This window comes from Pelobates fuscus, chromosome 2 (assembly GCF_036172605.1).
Source record: "Pelobates fuscus isolate aPelFus1 chromosome 2, aPelFus1.pri, whole genome shotgun sequence".
NCBI classification, from domain to species: Eukaryota; Metazoa; Chordata; class Amphibia; order Anura; family Pelobatidae; genus Pelobates; species Pelobates fuscus.
In genome coordinates, this window is record NC_086318.1 from 41,477,970 (window position 1) to 41,497,893 (window position 19,924).

General features: G+C 39.0%; 1 protein-coding gene across 1 annotated transcript in view; it reads left to right on the forward strand.

Moving 5' to 3' along the window:
- Nucleotides 1–19,924, forward strand: part of ATAD2B (ATPase family AAA domain containing 2B) — a 126,208-nt gene that overhangs the window by 43,148 nt on the left and 63,136 nt on the right. The window contains exons 16-18 of the mRNA XM_063442117.1: nucleotides 760–1,071; nucleotides 2,507–2,627; nucleotides 3,193–3,379. Coding sequence (XP_063298187.1) covers nucleotides 760–1,071; nucleotides 2,507–2,627; nucleotides 3,193–3,379 — 620 coding nt within the window. The remainder of the gene's footprint in view (nucleotides 1–759; nucleotides 1,072–2,506; nucleotides 2,628–3,192; nucleotides 3,380–19,924) is intronic.

The following is a 19,924-nucleotide window of genomic DNA, read 5'->3' on the forward strand; positions in this document are numbered from 1 at the left end:
TGGGCGAATGAGACCCCTGGGGTGCTGGGCGAATGAGACCCCTGGGGTGCTGGGCGAATGAGACCCCTGGGGTGCTGGGCGAATGAGACCCCTGGGGTGCTGGGCGAATGAGACCCCTGGGGTGCTGGGCGAATGAGACACATGGAGGGAATCAGGCACATTAGGGAGATGAGATGTAGGGCTGGTGGGGACACAAAGTGACATAGAGGGGCTGAGGGAGAAAGAGACACACAAAGGGGCAAAAGAGACAGATATAGACTTTAACTTAACCTATTAGATTTTAGTCATGTTGACTAAAATGTACTGTAGATTTAGTCGACTAAAACTAAAGCAATTCAGATGACTAAAATGGCTTTTCTCAGTCAAAAGACTATGAATAAAACTAAATTGAAATTTACTGCCAAAATTGACACTGCTCCACACTGATCTATTAGCAACTTCTCAGTACACTTTGGATTTTTTTTTTTTGGTGTTTTTTGCAGAAATGTTATGCTTGGCAGGCATTTTGCAAATGTTAAGATGTTTAAACAAACATTTGCTTTTATTAGCTAGATAAGAAAACATTGAGTTTAATAGCCTTTAAGATTTTGTAAAACGTAACATATGCCATAAAAGTATATTGCTTTATCCACAGTAAGTGCACAGGTCACGCCTGATTTCTGGTTATACATGTCAGAGCAAAACTACCTATATTTACCTTTATAATGACTTTCTAGAGGCTCCAGGTGACATATCTATTTTGTTTTTGTTGTGTTCTAGGTTACTGTGGCGCAGATATTAAAGCACTTTGCACTGAGGCTGCCTTGATCGCCCTTAGACGGCGCTACCCCCAGATTTACGCCAGCAGTCAGAAGCTACAGCTGGACATCTCTTCTGTTGTTCTTGGTGCCCATGATTTTTACCATGCAATGAAAAACATTGTGCCTGCTTCTCAACGTGCTGTGTTGTCTTCTGGGCATGCTCTGTCTCCTATCATTAGGCCACTTTTAGAGAGGACCTTCTCAGATGTACATGGTGTGTTGCACAAAGTGTTTCCTCACGCTGAGTTCAGCAATGACAACAAAAAAGAGGGTAGGTCACTATTCTGTTGGCAATTTCTTCTAATTTTATGTTAAACAGACACTATAGTAACCAGAACAACTACAGCTTATTGCATTTGTTCTGGTTAGAAGAAGTATTCCCTTGAGGCTTTTTTTCTGTAAACACTGAGAAAAATGCATTGTTTACATTACAGCCTAGTGATACCTCCACTGGCTACTCCCCAGATGGCTGCTAGATGTGCTTCTTGGACCAGAGCAGCACTGCCATTCAGTGTCTCCACTCTTTGCATGCAGACACTGAACTTTCATCATTGAGATGCACAGCCAGGGCTGTGTTTGATGTGTCCTGGATCTACCCCTGATCTGCCTCTTTGATAGTCTCAGCCAATTCTATGGGGAAGCATTGTGATTGGTTCAGACCACCACTTCTGATGATGTCAGAGGCAGACCGGGGCAGAGCCAGCAGCTGCAGACTTAAACACAAGTAAGAATTTACTGTTCATAGGGAGGCAAGAGGAAAACGGGGGGGGGGGGCTTAATTTAAGGTTTTAACACTATAGGGTCAGGAATACAGGTTTGTGTTCCTGACCCTATAGTGTTCCTTTAATTGTGTATAAAATAATTATTTCTGGTAGCTGCACTCCATAGAACTATGAATGGAGCATTCATTAGCTGTATAGTAACCACATTGTTGCCAATAAATGATTTAATTTGAAAGGGCACTCCAGCAATAGCTGACCACTCTCAGCCAATCAGTGACTCCATATGCACAAAACTGGCTTGAGAAGAAACATACCTTTTTCAAGCCAGCTTTGTGAACGTGGAGTCAATGATTGGCTGAGAGCATCAGCTGACCACTTCTAGCCAATCAGCGACACTCCCTGATTACTGAAACTAAAATTTCATAAGCCGGATGCCGTCTGGGGGGGAGTTGAGATCGGTTCTGGAGGCAAGTTTGGGGTTAAACCGTACCAAAATGGCTTAACCCTTGACGGTAAGAGTGCATCCGGGTGACTCCTGGCACCATAACTTGATTATTAAGTTATTATGGTGCCAAAACTACCTAAACTGTCCCCTTAAATCAATTTACAGTTTATATGGTTTGTCACTATTTTTGGGCAAACATTTTCACAAACTTTTTAAGTTAGTCATTGTTGGAGACTCATTCCAGTATATATGTGGTCCTCATTGTTTTAAATGAGCATTATCACTATGGTAAACTATTTATTGTGGGCAGTTTACTCGAACCCGATGGATTAAAACCAGTGCCTCTACATAATATGGGAAGAGGACGATTTTTGGATCACAACCAGGGAGTGAAAACCCCCATTGATTTAGTCGCTCATAAGTAAGTCCAATAAAGCAAAGGCTTACTGCTTACTAGATGGTCCATCGGTTATTTTATTTATCTGGAAATACGTTATTTAGTGTTTAGTACCTGTGTTTATTATGTTCTCCTTCTGTAGGTCTTCTCCTAGATGACAGTGAAGATGAAAACACTTTGTCAATATTTGATGTGAGTTGTGTCTCGGGATCACCAAAGAATCATCCTGCTGCTCTCCACAAACCCTTCCTCCACTTTACAATGTGAGTGCTATACCATGTCTAAGGCCTTTCTTTGGGTGGTTGTCACAATGCTTAGAATGTTCCTTAAACTGCACATATTTCACTTCATTATTGGTATGGAATGTGACGGTTACCAGCACAGTGAATTAGATGGGGGGCGGTGTTCTGTTATCCATAATATTTCCAACCTTAGTCATTGCTAAATAAACCTAGAACATGGCTTTCTTTATAAAATGTGATCAACATAACCGAGCCTTTAACTTTAATATGATCCACACTGGGGACACAGTAGGGATATTACTAGGGGATGCTGAGTCTCTGCCGTCCAGCAGTTACAATGTCCACATTATTACCAATATAAAATACATCAAACAGTACTAAGACAATGTCTTATCACATTTGTTAATAATTGCCTTACAGACATGTATGATGTGGTGACATTTTATGAAACACATTTGGGTGTACATTGTCAATTCTGGTTACATATTTTTATGAATGCGTGTGTCCCTAATTATGATAATGCCTTTGTCCACCTGATTTGATTCCAGTTCTTTATACATACTAACTGCAACCTTTCCTTTTGTAGGTCAGCATGTCACCAGCCAACCTCTTACCGACCCAGGTTGCTCTTGTCTGGGGAGCCTGGCTCAGGTCAGACTTCACACCTTGCTCCTGCCGTGTTGCACATCCTTGAAAAGTTCTGTGTGCACAGATTAGACCTTCCAGCACTTTATTCAGTCAGTGCTAAAACGCCAGAGGAGTCGTGTGCACAGGTCAGTTTTATCAATTTACATGGCTTTCTTTAAAGCTGTAATGGTAACACTTTTGATGTTCCTGCCTTAGTGGGTTATATTATCTACTCTGCTCTAATGTCTATTTTGTTGCCTGATTGTCAAGTGGAACATAACCCACAACACTAGATCTCAAAAAGGGAAAACATTTCTTAAAGGGAACTCTTAACAATCGTATTTGGTTCAATATCCACAACACAACATGCCCTTCTTACAGATTAGATATATTGTTTTGTAGAGTATTGTAATTGCAGTTCAAAAATTATTTGACAATGTTTTTATGTTTTTGTCACATTTGATGACTCACTGAAGTTAAACAGTAGAGAAACCAACTTTGTTTTTTTTCTCTATAATTTCACATTGACGTTAAGATAACTACAGCATGTTACATTCAGTTTGCAACGTAAGACTCGCCAAGCAAATCCCAGACAGATCTTTTAGTTCAGGTGTGGATTGAAAGAATTTTAATTCTGACACGGCTCAAACACATTTTTGCACATATGTACTGATTGAAAGAGGTATTGCAGCTAGTAAAGTTGGCGGTTAAAGTGCAAATAAATCTGGGAGCTCTGCATTCTCTACAATCTAGTCTCAATGTGTTGAATTGATGAGCAGCAGCAGTACAAGATCTTTGTGTCCTCATGCTTTAATTTTCATATTCTAAACCTGGTCTCATTCAGACTGCATTAATACGATCTTATGTTGTAGCTCCTTCACAGAGCTATAATATGTCATATTCCAGCTCTTCCGGAAAGCTGGGTCCATGCCACAAGGGAACATTTGTCCTGTATTCCTCTCTTTTAAAATATATGCATTAAAAGGGCACCGATATGGTGTAGACCTGCAGATCAATTCCTAGACACACTGTCAACACTTTTTCCCCTCTTTATATGCTTGTTTCAATTATCCTTCATACCCGTATGATCGCTTAATGATTTATCCTCCAAATGCAGTATCTGTTTAACAGAAGGTTCCTGGCAGGGTTTGACTGACCATTCACTGAGGATGATAAAATGAGTACGGTTCAGTTTTTCTCTTATTATATGTAGCACTTTAATACGGAGTGCTTTAGTAAATTAATTTTATAATTCCGTCATCTTGGCTCCAGTGATCTTTAGTACCAGCAATGGAGAATACAGTGGCTGTTAATGGCTAATCGCATGTCCTAATACAAAGTCACCTATGTTTTAATTAACGTACATCCGCTCCCTACAAATTGTGGATGACAGGTACATATACAGGTAGTTTAGATCTAATTATACACTAAATAAATGGAATTGGGAGCACAGTCAGAATGTGCATTTCTAATCACTGATGCTCTTGTAAAGACCAACATATATACAAAATATAGATTAACCCCTTAGTGACCAGGCCACTTTTCAATTTTCTTACCGTTTGTGAATAGGTCCATTTTTACATTTCTGTTTGTTTTTAGCTGTAATTTTCCTCTTATTCATTTACTGTATCCACACATATTATAAACCGTTTTTCTCGCTATTAAATGGTCTTTCTAAAGATACCATTATTTGCATCATATCATATAATTTACTATAAACATTTTATTTTTATAAAATATGATGGAAATAATTAATAAAAACAACACACTTTTTTCAGCTTTGATCCCCAAAATCTGTTACACATCTACAACTGCCAAAAAACACCCATTCTAAATAGTTTCTAAATTTTGTCCTGAGTTTAGAAATACCCAATGTTAACATGTTCTTAGCTTTTTGGGAAAGTTATAGGGCTCTAAGTACAAGTAGCACTTTGCTATTTCCAAACCATTATTTTCAAAATGAACGCAAGTTACATTGTAACACTGATATCAGGAAACCCTGAATAACCCTTCACATGTATATATTTTTTTTAAAAGAAGACAACCTAAAGTGTGTGTGTGTGTGTGTGTGTATGTATGTGTATATGTATATATATATATAAACACTCAAATATGTTTTCAGCAACATCTCCTGAGTACAGTGAGATCACCCATGTATAGGCTAAAATACCTTATTTGGAGGGTGCGCATTCCAGTTTTCCAACTTGGAATTTTCACAGCTGGTCATCATTCACCCATGTCCTATTTGGGAAATTTTTGAAGCTGGTCAATGTAATTTACCCCCATCAAACCTTATATTTTTGAAAAGTAGACAACCCAGGGTATGTCCAGTCTTTTTTAGTAGCCACTTAGTCACAAACACTGGCTAAAGCTAGCATTTATATTTGTTTGTGTGTTAAAAATGCAAAAAAGGGGGGGCGGGGCCTGACCGCAGAGCCGCACGGACGCAGGCAGCAACAGCTCCGGTACCAACCGACAAATCAAGTGACTACAGCCAACACAGACTCCCAAATCGGGCACCTGGACGCTGATATCGGGCAGAGGAACCAGAGACCTACATGAGGATACCTCACATACCGGTACCATGCTCGGCACCAACATGCGTCCTACATACACTGGCAGCGCGGGAGGGACGGCCGCTCTCCTGCCGCCTTTCTGCCGCCTTTCTGCCCGGCTAACACACCGCAGAGCCCACAATCCCCCGCCCCCCACGGACCGGCGGTGGTCATCCCGGTCCACATAACGCAAGGCCACAGGCTCACACCAACACCCACGACCGCAAACAATCCGCAACTGGCGGCCGCCGACTATGCTCCTGGGCCTACAACCACCCAACCTACACAAGTGAGGCAAGCAAGCGAGTATCCCCATGAGGACCACATAGCAGCAGCCTCTCTTTTGGGCACGACTATGGGCCAAAATGGCACAAACTCCAACAGCCAAAACAGCCCAAACGCTGCACAGCAATGCAGAGTCCCTAAGCGGGATGAAGCAGGAGAAGAGAGCGAAGGCTAAGCCCCGACCCACAAGCCGTGGACCACGCATCGGACACCGCCAACCGGGGGCCCTACACAAGCAGAGGACCCACATACACGGCCACTTGAGCTACGGAAACACACCCAGAGGGTCCGTGTCCGGCCTATGGCCGGCAAAATCAAGTTGGACATTCAGAGTACTAACCGCCCAGAATCCTGCAATGCCGCTACAAGTGCACAGAAGGGCTTCAACTCTCTAACAGGAGATACAACTCTGCTATTAACCCACAGAGATACAAGGAGGGTGGAGAGGCTGGCATACCACCGAGAACACGCGCCCGCCACACGAGACACCCACGGAAGACTGGGAAGAAGCAGCGGAGCCCCTTTGGCTCTCTCACTCAGCAGCGGTGCCGGAGTATTGCTGAGCCGGGACTGTGGCATCTGCTAACGCTCTGACCGTGGACTTACTTCAGGCTCACTTGCAATCTGAGGCTATACTACACTGTATTAGGTTCTCGCGGGCACTGCTGATTTTTAGTATGATTTAGATTTATAGTGTTTTAGTATTCATATCCTGCTGTTATGGTAGAGAGTTCCCGTACACTCAGTTGTTACTTTTAATGCAAAAACCAGGCAGACACCCCAGACTACCAACCTACCTAAGAGCTATACCTCCTGCTGCGGCAGATATATTTTGGCTATAAATTGGCATGATAGGCCACCCAGAGTCCTAAAATCTGTTTTTATTACTTGTCAGTTCCCTAGTCCTGACCCACTCCTACTGTAATGGAAGCCAGTGTCCCGTTGGCATAACTCGCTAATCTGCACCTACTAACAAAACTTGCCCCGCACGTACATGCAGAATGCTGTTTTTACACTGCTACACTGTTGGACTAAATATGCCTAGATTCTAGCTTGTTTTACTTAAATAAGCCTATCTAATGAAAATCCAGCTTGACGCGTTACGACTTTCAGATCTTAACGAGTTAACTTGTACTTATGCAAACAATTACTAACCTAAGCTATCAAAATCATTTAAGCCTGTTTAATGTTTAACACTAAAATTGTTACATACTCTAATTATCAAAAAATGTGCAATATTTTTTCAATGCCTTACCAATGTTATAATATTATGTCTTCATACCCGCTTGCACCTCCTGTCGGGACAGTGCAAACATACATGTTGAAACTATGCGCGAATAAAATAAAGAATTGAAGAAAAAAAATGCAAAAAACAATTATGAACGCTAACTTTGGCCAGTGTTTGTGACTAAGTGGCTACTAAAAAAGACTGAACATACCCATTTGCAATACCTTGTGTTGTCTTCTTTTGCAAAAGGTATGCCATCATGGGGGTAATTCTCATTCCTTGTCTACCATACGCTCTCAAAGGCAACATAACAAATCTGGCAAATTTAAATGTGAAAAAACAGCCTCATATTTGACCCTGTAACTTTCAAAAACACTATAAAACGTGTACAAGTGGGGTACTTGCACTGACAATATCATCGCCGTGATATGTTTTACTGTTTTGAAACACCAATATTTGTGTTCAACGAAGTCTACCGAGTAAAACCATATTCCCCCCCCCATGTACAGGTTTTAGGGTGTCTTTGAAAGTTACAGTGTTAAATATAGTGCTAGCAAATTAATTTCTCTGGACTTTCTGCCTGGGTTGTCAGGCAGATCCCACAAATTGCAATCAATAACATTATGTAAAAATATGACATAAATATGCACTTAGAATTTCATTATATATATACATATTTATATATTTGAAGTCTACGTGTATATTTATAAAATGTATATGGACATAAATATATTTCGTACTATTTTATATATATATATATATATATATATATATATATATATACACAATAAAGAATATATGATGCACTCACAGGACTTGGTGAAAAAAATCTTCTTATTTTATTTAATCCAGGTGTAAACCCAAAACCGAAGTTTCGACCTCTGCAGGTCTTTTTCAAGGTTACTAAAACAAGCAAAATATTGTCTTTATATACATAAAGTATAAGTGCACTTACCACTCAGTTGCGTTGTGACTCCCTTCACCGAAACCCGGAAGTGTGATAGGACCGCCCACGTTACGTCATTACGTGCCGGCGGAAAGCTCAATGGTTGCTATGGGGACGTGTAAACTACACATGTGCAGTGTGTCTAGGGAAAGTGCAAGCAGTATAATAATGAAGGAGCCAGCAAGATGGAAGAAAATACGAGCGTAAATAAAGTAATAAGAGAGATGCATGCTTGACCACAAATCACCTAAAAATGTGCAAGTGACACTCAATATTTACAATAAAACGTGAATCAGTGAAAACATCCCTGTGACAAATCAATTTAGTGTCAAAACACACAATGTCAAGGCATCAACATAATATCTTAAGAAATAGCTGGTCCCACTTTGTAAAAAACAAATCTTAATCATAGCAGTTTATAATCACTTATTCTATGTGTTTTATGTTGTCCACTAAAGTAGACAATCCGCTAATGCTTAATGGATATTCCAAGTCATGCTGCTTAGAACAAAATCAGAAAAATAAAAAAATAATAAAAAAAGAACTATCCGCTAAACAAATGTAAAAAAGGAATCAAAAAATGATTCCAGAAAACTAAACTGAATATTTATTCTTATGGAGGCATCCTGCTTGGCAGCAGATACTATGCACAATTCCTCTGGAATATTCTAAAGCATAATATTCTCAACATTAAGGAAAGGGGGCTTATTCACTAAACCGAATTTTTTTAAGAGAACCAGAGATTTGAAAAAATAATGAATAAACTGGATAAACTTAATCAGTTGATCATTCTAAATGCTCTGGATATGTCAAAAATACTTAAATGGCATTTGGTAACAACCTACATCTATAGAAACATAGAATACGTAATGTGTTCATTAAGTCCCTTGGGGGATGCTGTGTCCAAATAGTGGATCCAGTACGCTTCCTTCTGTAATAGTAGTTTTGATCTGTCACCTCCTCGAGGTGGAACATGGTCGATCGCGATAAACCTCAATGTGGGCAATCGATGTTGAAAAGCCAGATAGTGTTTGGCAACAGGTTTTTCAGTGTGTTGATCGCAGAAAGCTGTAGTTATTCCTGAGCGGTGTCCTCTTATTCTGTCCCGAAGTGTTAGGTCTGTCTTGCCCACATATGATAGGCCACAGGGGCACGTGATCATGTAAATGACGTGATTCGTCATACAAGTAATGTAGTGCTGAATCAAGATACGTTGGCCAGTCTGTGGATGGGCAAAAGATGTACCCGCTACCATGTGGCTACATGTGACGCATCCTGTGCATCTGTAGCAACCTTTTTTCTTTATTGCTTTGGTTTGTTGGTAACAGTGTACTGAATCATTTCGGACCAACATGTCTCTCAGGCTCCTATTCCGTCTATAGCTAATGACTGGTGGTGTTTGAAAAATTGGCGACAGGTGCTTATCAGCTTTTAGTATGTCCCAATGTTTATATATGGTATTCTTGATCTGTGTTGTGTTGGTATGAAACGTCAATGGAAGAAATAATCGTTCCGTTGATCGGTCACTGGTCCTGCCGGAAGTTTTTTGAATTCTTTCCTTAGCTTTGGCCTCAGCCTGAGTAAGTATTTGAGGTGAATAACCTCTATCTAGAATTCTCTTTCGCATTTGTTGTAATTGAGCGTTCATTTGAACTGGATCACTGTTGTATCGTAGTACCTGAATAAACTGAGAAATGGGTAATGAATCAATGAGATGTTTAGGATGAAAGCTGGTGGCCAAAAGCAATGTATTCCGATCTGTGGCCTTACGGAAAAGGGTATAACCAATGCCTGTGCTGGTTTTAAATATTGATATATCCAAATATTGGATAGTCTCAACATCAATTGTGGAGGTAAGTTTGATTGGAGTATGTAAGTTATTGATAGTGGTGACCATGTCATGTAGTTCTTCTTTGGTACCGTTCCAAAGTAACAAAATGTCATCCACAAATCTGAAGTACTTCAGTATTTTGGTGTGAAATGTGGGAAAAATGTACTGTTGTTCAAACCAGGCCATAAATATATTTGCATATGAAGGTGCCATGGCCGCCCCCATCGCTGTCCACAAGGTTTGTACATAAAAGGAATTCTCAAATTTAAAATAATTGCAAGTGAGTGCAATGGTTAACCATTCAAGCAGGTATGTATATATATATATATATATATATATATATATATATATATATATATATATATATATATATATATATATATATATATATATATATATATATATATATATATATATATATATATATATATATAGAGAGAGAGAGAGATATTATATATATAGAGAGAGAGAGAGATATTATATATATATAGAGAGAGAGAGAGATATTATATATATATAGAGAGAGAGATATTATATATATATATATATATATATAGAGAGAGAGAGAGAGATATATTATATATATATATATATATATAGAGAGAGAGAGAGAGATATATTATATATATATATATATATAGAGAGAGATATTATATATATATATAGAGATATATGTGTATATATATATATATAGAGAGAGAGAGAGATATTATATACATATATATAGATATATGTGTATATATGTAATTTCATTCTAAGTGTATTTTGAGATAGAGATATATATATATATTATCAAAATACAGTTAGAATAAAATTACATATTTATTTCATTTAATTTTTTTAATTATTTTTTATAGTATGTGTGTGTGTATATATATATATACGGGTGTAATTTTACTCTAAGTGTATTTTTATATTAATGTATGTATATATTAATAAAAAATACATAGTATGATGTTATATATGAGATAATATAGATATATATGTGTGTGTATATGTCTCTCTCTCTCTCTCTCTCTCTCTCTCTCTCTCTATATATATATATATATATATATATATATATATATATATATATATATATATATATATATATATATATATATATATATAATGTGTTTTTTTTTTTTTGTGTTTTTTTTTGAGTGCCTTGACCCCTCGAGGCACTAAGCAGACAGGCAGAGCATCAGAAACCTGCCTTAACGACTGTTTGTTTGGCGTACTCTGTACGTCTGCAGTCATTATGGTCTTAAGTAACAGCGCACACAAAAATTATTTTAAAAATACAGTTTAAAATTTTACAAAGCTACTTAAGATCACCTATCTTAGCAAACAAATATGAGGATTCAATTACACCATATGGCCATATCTCGTTAGTCCCACTAATACGCAACAATACACCAATTTTTGGGGCACTAACAAAACATGCATTTCTCAGCAGTGGTGCTGCTGTAAAGACCAAAATATATACACAATACAAAGTCACTAAGTCTGTAAAAGATGTACTTACCTAAAGTTCACATACAACATACTTCTTGCCACCCACACTCAAATGTTTTGATGAATATCCTACTATTCTTAGAGTACAGTTGTGGGAGCCAACTTTTGTCCATCGGGAGTGGGGTGGCTCTTTGCATGTCATGGTGTCAACAGATGTTGCACAGTCTTTACTTCTGTGCCTTTATCCTAGTAGTAAAGTCCTGCAAGATCATTACATAACCTCATAATAAAGATGGGAAGTGCTGTTCCTGATGTATATGTGCCTTAGCTTTGGATTAGACAAACTGCAGGTTGACTTATTATGTAGGTTTCATTTAAAGAGTAATACTGAAATGAATGGATAGTCGGCTCAGGTTTCTTCTATCGATTATTTTATTTTGTATATAGTAATTAAGTGGGATAATTTAGAATGAATGTGCTTAATATTTTAGTTCATATATTTTATTTAAAATTTGTTTAAACACAAAAATGGAAAATAACCTTAAAGGGACACTAGGGGTGAGAGGGAGGGGGCACTGTTTTCCTGGCACTATATAATCCCTTTAATGAACAAAGAGTGAAATATATAATGTGTCTATATTCAGATATATAAGGTTTCTGCAGGGCACAATTATATCCAACACTTACATCTTCCTGTAGTGTTTCATGTCCTTCACAAGACTGCCATAGGTAAGTTTGTTACAGCTGTGGCTGTTTTTTTGCCTTTAGTTTTCCTGTAAATATAGAGGTCTATATTTTAGGCTTCCAGAATAAGTTTGATAATATTGGATTGTATGCAGCACAAATGGATGCCTGATAATTATACTGAAGCTGCCAGCCGTGGTGTATCTGTGCTATACAATTAACTTGTGCTGGATGTAGAATGGCTGCTGTGTTTACCATGGGCATTTTCATGTTCGTTTCACTTGATGCTCAGCTATTTATTCGCATGGCAAGTCAAGTTAAAAACAAAAAGTCAAGTCTTGTTGATTATATAGTTATGGATCACTGATACAGTGTAAATCCTGACCATCAATATTGTTTAATATGCCTGTGCTCAGTCCGGATAGTAGGGGGGGGAGGGGGAAAATCGTGGCTATGAGACGTTCTTCTGTCTGTGATGTGTTTTATTCTTACCATCCATTTCTACAGGTGTTCTTGAATAATATTTATACTTGAGATATTTCCTCCTTTTTTTTTTTTTTTTAAAAGGGCTGTCATCCACTTAGTAAACCGAAATAGAGAAGACATTTGATCTGCAAATCACTCCAGCCAAACATTTAGTTGAAGGGATACTATAAGCATCAGAACAAGCTTAGCTTAATGAAGCAGGTTTAGTGTATATATCATTCTCCTGCAGTATCCCTGTTCAATTCTCTGCCATTTAGGAGTTAAATCACTTTTGTTTCTGCCCACACTGCCCTAGCTACACCTCCCCTGGCATTGATTGACACAGCCTCCTTGCAAAAAAAATTGTCTTGTTTTCAGTTAGCGGTTAGCTTGCTTTATAAGTTTTTATCTCCTGCTCTGTAAATTGACCTAATCACACACAGGAGATTCCTGCAGGCTGTTGATGGCTATTAACAGAGCAGGAGATAAGGAATTCTGAATTAAACAGAACTTGCAATATAGGAAGTTTAAACATTACATCTTTTTTACAGGAAGTGTTTATGAAAGCTTAGCAGGAAGGTGTCAGGGGCTGAATAAATTAAGGGATTTAACTCCTAAATGGCAGAGAATTGAACAGTGGAACTGCAGGGGCCTGATCTGTATATCAAAAGTTGTTTTGGTCCCTATAGTATCCCTTTAATCTATAGATTAGAAGATGGTTTTATCAGCTTTCTTATGCTTGAAATGGATGTGCCCTTATTGTTGTGCATTGTGGAAGCACCACGTAGCCTGCTCACTGGCACATAGCTGTAAATCAAATAGCATGTTTTGAGATGTACATATTCTAACAATATAGCTAACCCAATAATTTTTATCAAATGTTTTGTTAAGTGTACTACAGTGGTTCCCCCTCTCCCCCCCATGAAAATGTATTGGACAAATCCCATTATGTCATAACAGATTACAGATATTCGTTATTCGGTGCCAACCCTTTGTTTCATTATACAGCACCAAGGCTAGACTTGTGATGAATGGCTTGGTTCAGTAATTTGGCATACTGTCTTTCTTTTTCTTTATAACAGTATATCTGTTTACCTCTACACCTTGCACATCCACCAATCCAAGACCCCTTTTAGGTGAGTATTCTTACAGTTAACCCAATGGAATAAAATTTCCATTTCAGACCGCTTCTTAATCATGCCAGCACTTTTTTTTTGGTTATGCTTTGCTTCAATCATATATGTTAAATTGCGTTATGTTTTATTTTTTCTATTTCAGTCCCCTTTCTCTTGCACCCCAGTCCCGCACCTTGCCACGTTCTTGTTTATTCAGCATGGAGACAAGTTTTCAATTTGCAGATTATTTTGTCAAGCTAGCGTTCCTATTTGTTAACGCTGTTACTCATACTACAAGACTGACTATATACATGCACTGCAAATTCAGGAATCTGATATTGGGAAACCTGTTCGTAGGTTGGATGCTAGAACCACTGAGAACCATATGAGTCGGTGGCATTGCTGATGAATACCATGTGCACATAATTTAATGGCACATTGATTATATCATTGAAATGTAACTATATACCTTTTCATTTTAGGTCTCAGTACAACGTTAGTTACTCTTCCAGGCATTCGTTACAATTATTTTAATGAAATCCTGCCCATGATACATGGAAATGCCGTAAAAATCATGCAAAACATTTGTTTATTTTATCAAAGCAAAAATCACCTGGTTAATGCTTTAATTCCTGAATATGTTGAAATACATGTAATTGTAAACTTTTCATATGCAGCAGTTTTTAAAGGCAACAGAAAAAAAAGGGAAATTAAAGGGGCACTCCAAGGACCTTTTGAACCGGTCAATCTTCCTTCTGTGTCTGTATTACAGCTGTAACAATTTAAATAAATCACTGCAGCTCTAAGTCTGCATTCCGAAAGACAATTCAGAATTAAACTATGCTTGGTATGTGCCCACAAAGCAAATCTTTTTCTTTAAGATGATGCATTGTTTATTGTTAGAATCCAGTGAATTTGTATCAGACGGATCATGCAATTCAGGCTTTAATGGGGTAATGCTATCAGTGTTTAACATGAATCAGTGATCCAAAAATACAGAGGATGATATGGCTCCTCTCAGGTAAGTAATTTCAGTTGAATCTTTTCAGTGTCCTAGAGTATTCACGAACAATTCACATAGAATAACTATAACAGCCATAAGCACATTTTCTATTTAGATAACCCATGCCAGCTGTGTGCTGTTTTTGGCTTACAAAGAGTTTTGAGAATTGTTGTTTGTTAATCACAGATAATGAAGTATTCTTTATGTAGGTTATAGGGTCCTGTAAATGCATTTTGATTGGTTGTCTTGGTTAATAATTTGTGACACTAGGAATTTACATGTGAGTTTATGCCTGGATTAAAATGCCTTTTAACCGCTAGAAGGTCAGGGCATAGATGAAAAGAGTTGTTCAATTGGGAAATTATTGATTGAAGTACAAACCCCAAGCCCTTTTTTATTTCTCATTACCTCAAGTTTTTGCACCTGTCAACCTCATTTCTTCTTTACTTTCTTTTATTTCTCAAAATAAAACTGTGGTTTTGCCTGAGCAATATCCCGCACAGCGGGACGTTAATTAGCTTTACTTCTCCATACCTGCATTTCATCTTGTAGGGTAAGATAAATAGCCCTATTTTTATGTCTTGTTAAGAAAATTTGAAAATAATTAAAGCCAGGCCACCTGCAGCTTTTCTTTAAGTTTTATTTTATTTTCTTTTTTTGTAGCAGATCACTTTGATGCCCCATACATGTGTACTTCTTTTGTTGCCTGTATTACAGTGCCAGTGAAAGATATGAGGCGTCTGTCCTAGTTTAGTCGTAACCCATCATACGTCCCTACCATCCCCTTGGTCTCTCAGTGATTTTATTTCAGTAGATATTGACAGATGTTTATTTTGATAAAATCATATGTCACTTGGAACCGCCTTTCCATAAATACATTTAAGCAACAATGGGGGCCATGTCTGGATTAAGGCATTGGGGGAAATGGTTAGTTTGGGATATAGGAGGAGTGTCTAGGTTTAATATTCGGTAATGATGTGAGAAATGGTATTAAAAATTTAGGAAACTGTATTATAAAAAGCTTGATAATGAGTTGGGGTGTTGACATGTAAATTAGGAGAACCACAGCCTAAATTGTGCACTTGCTTTAACTGCAAACAGAGAACCAGGGTCTGGCATCCAAACCAGTAGACTAACGACCTGCTCGGATGGCATGATCCTTAAAGGGTTACCACATGCATCATTACCACTTCAGTGATTTGAAGTGGTCATGGTGCCTGGAGTGTGAATGCATGTGCAGTGTTTTTCACACATATGGAGATTAACCAATCCACCTCCAACTGTGTCATAGGACGTCATCAGCCAGCCCAGGTCAAGCGCTCTGGGCTGGCTAATATTGATGCACAGATGCTCATTGATTGTGGTCAGCTGACACTCTCAGCCAGTTGGTGAGCAGCAGAATTGGCACCCAGATTCTGCTGAATGCTGATTCCAAAAGGCTAATGCTTGCAACACTATGCTTTGGTTGTAGTAAGCTGTAGTTATTAAAGGACCACTATAGTGCCAGGAAAACAAACTCGTTTTCCTGGCACTATAGGGTCTTTAGGTCCCCCCCACCCTCATGACCTGCCCGGCTGAAGGGGTTAGACACTTACCTTTCTCCAGCGCCTTGCTCCCTCGGCACTGGGGAACTCTTCCCTATCCCGATGTCAGCTTTGAATGCGCATGCTAGGCAAGAGCCGCGGTCGCATTCAAACAGTCCATTGGAAAGCATTTCTCAATGCTTTCCTATGGACGTCAGAGTCTTCTCACTGTGATATTCACAGTGAGAATCGCGGAAGCGCCTCTAGCGGCTGTCAGTGAGACAGCCACTATAGGCTGCATTAACCCTAGTGTAAACATAGCAGTTTCTTTAAAACTGCTATGTTTACAGCTGCAGGGTTAACACTAGAGGAAACCTGGCACCCAGACCACTTCATTGAGCTGAAGTGGTCTGGGTGCCTATAGTGGTCCTTTAACTCACCATGATTTTGACCATACGCACCAATTAATTTGAAATTATATCACGCATTTAAAGGGACACTCCAGGCAACCAGACCACTTCTGCCCATTGGAGTGGTCTGGATGCCAACTCCTACTACCCATAACCCTGCAAGTGTAATTATTGCAGTTTTCATAAACTGCAATATTTACCTTGCAGGGTTAACTCCTCCTCTAGTGACTGTCTACTAGACAGCCACTAGAGGGCTCTTCCGGGTTCATAGCACACATTCCGTGTGCTATAGAGTCGCTGGACGTCCTCCAGCGTCGCTGAAATCCCCATAGGAAAGCATTGAAAGACACGCACGCGCATTAGGTCCCCCACCCCCCCCCTGCCGGCGGCCGCACATGTGCAATAGATCTCCCCCGCCGGATGGCATCGGCGGGGGAGGTGCGTGGGCAGACCCTGAACCAGTGCCGAGGGACATTGGCGCTGGATAACAGGTAAGTCACTGAAGGGTTTTAACCCCTTCAGTAACTTGGGATGGGGGGTGGGAGGGAGAGGGGACCACTGGAGAGTCCCTTTAACAAAAAATCAAGTCAAGACATACATCAATATATTAAATCATAAAATTGAAGGTTATTTTTGATAAATTGTGCTTTATGCTTTAGAGAAATGTGCCAAGCCAGCTGTGTTTTCAGCTCTATTTTGGCTTAAAACTCTAAAATCCCTGACAAATTCCAGTTTAGTGACTAACCATGTGTGCTATATGCTAATGGTAATGTGCTTGAATTTCATGTATTGCAAGTAATTAGTGGCGGCTGGAAGACCTGTACGGAGGATTGGTGGATGTGCAAAGCCGAACTTATTGGTTTCACTTTCCAAATTGATGTCTAATATCCAAAAAAAAGTTATTTGCATTATTTATTTTGGGATATGCTTGTGAAATGCATATTTATTAATAATTAATTTCCAAAATAAAAATTCAGTGTAATCAAGTTAATAGTTAAAATACTTAAAAATTGTGTCCATCTGTAATAGGTTAACACAGCTTTGTCCAGATTTACCAGGAGGTCGTGTGTGGATATGTGTGCATAAGTTTATTTTTTCTATGTGCAAGAAAACTACAATGTATAAAGTTGTTTAATCCTACAATGACGATGAATAAATTAGTCGAGGCTGGAGCATGCAAAGTCCAACCAGTCATCCATTGACCAGTCAAATTTGTTATTCGGTGTAACATTTAATAGAATACTGAAAATCTACTGTGTTATCTCTGATACAATTTAAATCAGTGAGCAGGGGTGGGTTCAGATACTCTTCCTAAAACTTGCTTCTGGAAAGCATATTGAACAAGTTGAGAAATCTGGCTGCAGAGTTATTCCGTAACAATACTAGATTAGACAAGGCGATGGATAGGACATAATTATGTCTGTATATTTATGTATTGCAAAGTCTTATAATGATAGAACGTTTTTACTGGCATTTATATAGCACCAACTTAATCTGCAGTACTTTGCAATGTTGTTGGGAATTTAACAACAACGAGGCAAACTGTTACCAATTCTGATTGGAATGATAGGTTTTTGAGGACCCGCTCAAATCTGCTTACAATCTACAGGAGGTAGGGTATGAAGACACAATAGGAAGGACCGCATGGTGGGTAAGGACTAAATGACAGGGTGGGAAAATAAGAGGAATATAAGGTTAGAGTGACCTATGAATTAAGGTGAGCGAGTACTATATAGATTTGAGTTAGTGAACATTTGCAGTGTATGGATCAAACATTGGCAATGTATACACCTATTCCTTCAGTGAATGTCCAAGAACTGTAGAGTTGTTGACTCGGTCATACAGTGTATACTCACTCTTTCTATCCCACAATACATTGCATGATATGTAAAAACAAAACAAAAAAACAGTCCCCATGGTATCACTTTCTGAAATGTTTCCATTCCCTCACTTTAAACTTGTAGCTATGCTGGTGCAGTATGTTGGCTGATAATTGTATGACAAATAAAAGTTTTATGTATGGTTGTTGTCTGCTCTCTGTAGAATTGTAATGAGTGATAGGTTTTCCCTTTTACATCCTTCACATGGCTGCCCAGTACAGCTTACTTTAAAGACAGTAATAGCAATTTGCCTGTGTGTGTTGATTTGACTGGCAGTAGTTCTGTTCCAGCAGTGGCATCGTCTGATAACCAGGAGAAGCACTCTGTTCCCGTTATGCACATAAAACACATTCTGATTGAAGCAGTGAATTGTGGAGGGCAGGCTGCATAGACTTAGTTAAGGATGAAATTGACTTCTTTAAACCATTCCAAAAAAAAGTTCTCTAAATTCTCAGCTGTAGGAGTAAGTCCTGATGGCAGCACTGTCTGTTTTTCTGAGCGCATAATGCGTAGAGGGATGCCATAGTATAAGAAATACAAATTGTAAAAACTTTTTATTTACGTGCTGCACCTCCTCCTCATCCAAAGGTGGGGCTAATGCGCATGCCCGTTGAGCACCGCAAGTGTAGTAGGCCCTTCGCATAGGAAATTTGTGACCAAATTACGCCTATCAAGCAGTTTTAGCTTAGTCCTGCAATGTAATTAGTGCAGTTTCTCTAAAACTGTAATGATTTACATTGCAGGACTAAGGGGGCAGTGATATTGCACCCAGACATCTTCAATGAGCTGAAGTGGTCTGGGTGCCTATAGTTTCCCTTTAATAATAAAATAGTTTGTAATGCTCCCAAAATTACCAATAATTTTCTTTGTACCACCAGTAAGCCCTGTTTGCAGCTAATTCATCTGTTGATTCCTATGACGGAGCTCCAGTACTCCGACCGAGTATCTCCGCCAAGTCTGCTTCCTCATAGCTGTCAGGGACCCTGGAGCACGTCAGACCCAGTCGCCGAGGCTTGACTGGGATCACTGAGGACCTTTTCCACCCTGGACCAAATACCAGTCGACCCTTGGTGAAGGTTAAACAACAACTAACTTTAATAGACATATCACACACATTTAAGCCCCCAACAGCCTCATTTTCATACAATAGGGTACATAGAGCATTGTAGTACAAGGAAGGGTGGGGTCAGGCAATAGCAAAGACTGATGGGAGATTAAGGAGGGACAGATCAGCTAGTTTAAATTGGGCTGGCAGTGTCCCTGGGACAACACCCTGCTGGGGAGACAATAGGGCAGGAAAAGGGGGAAGAGGCACCGACTAGCAACGCA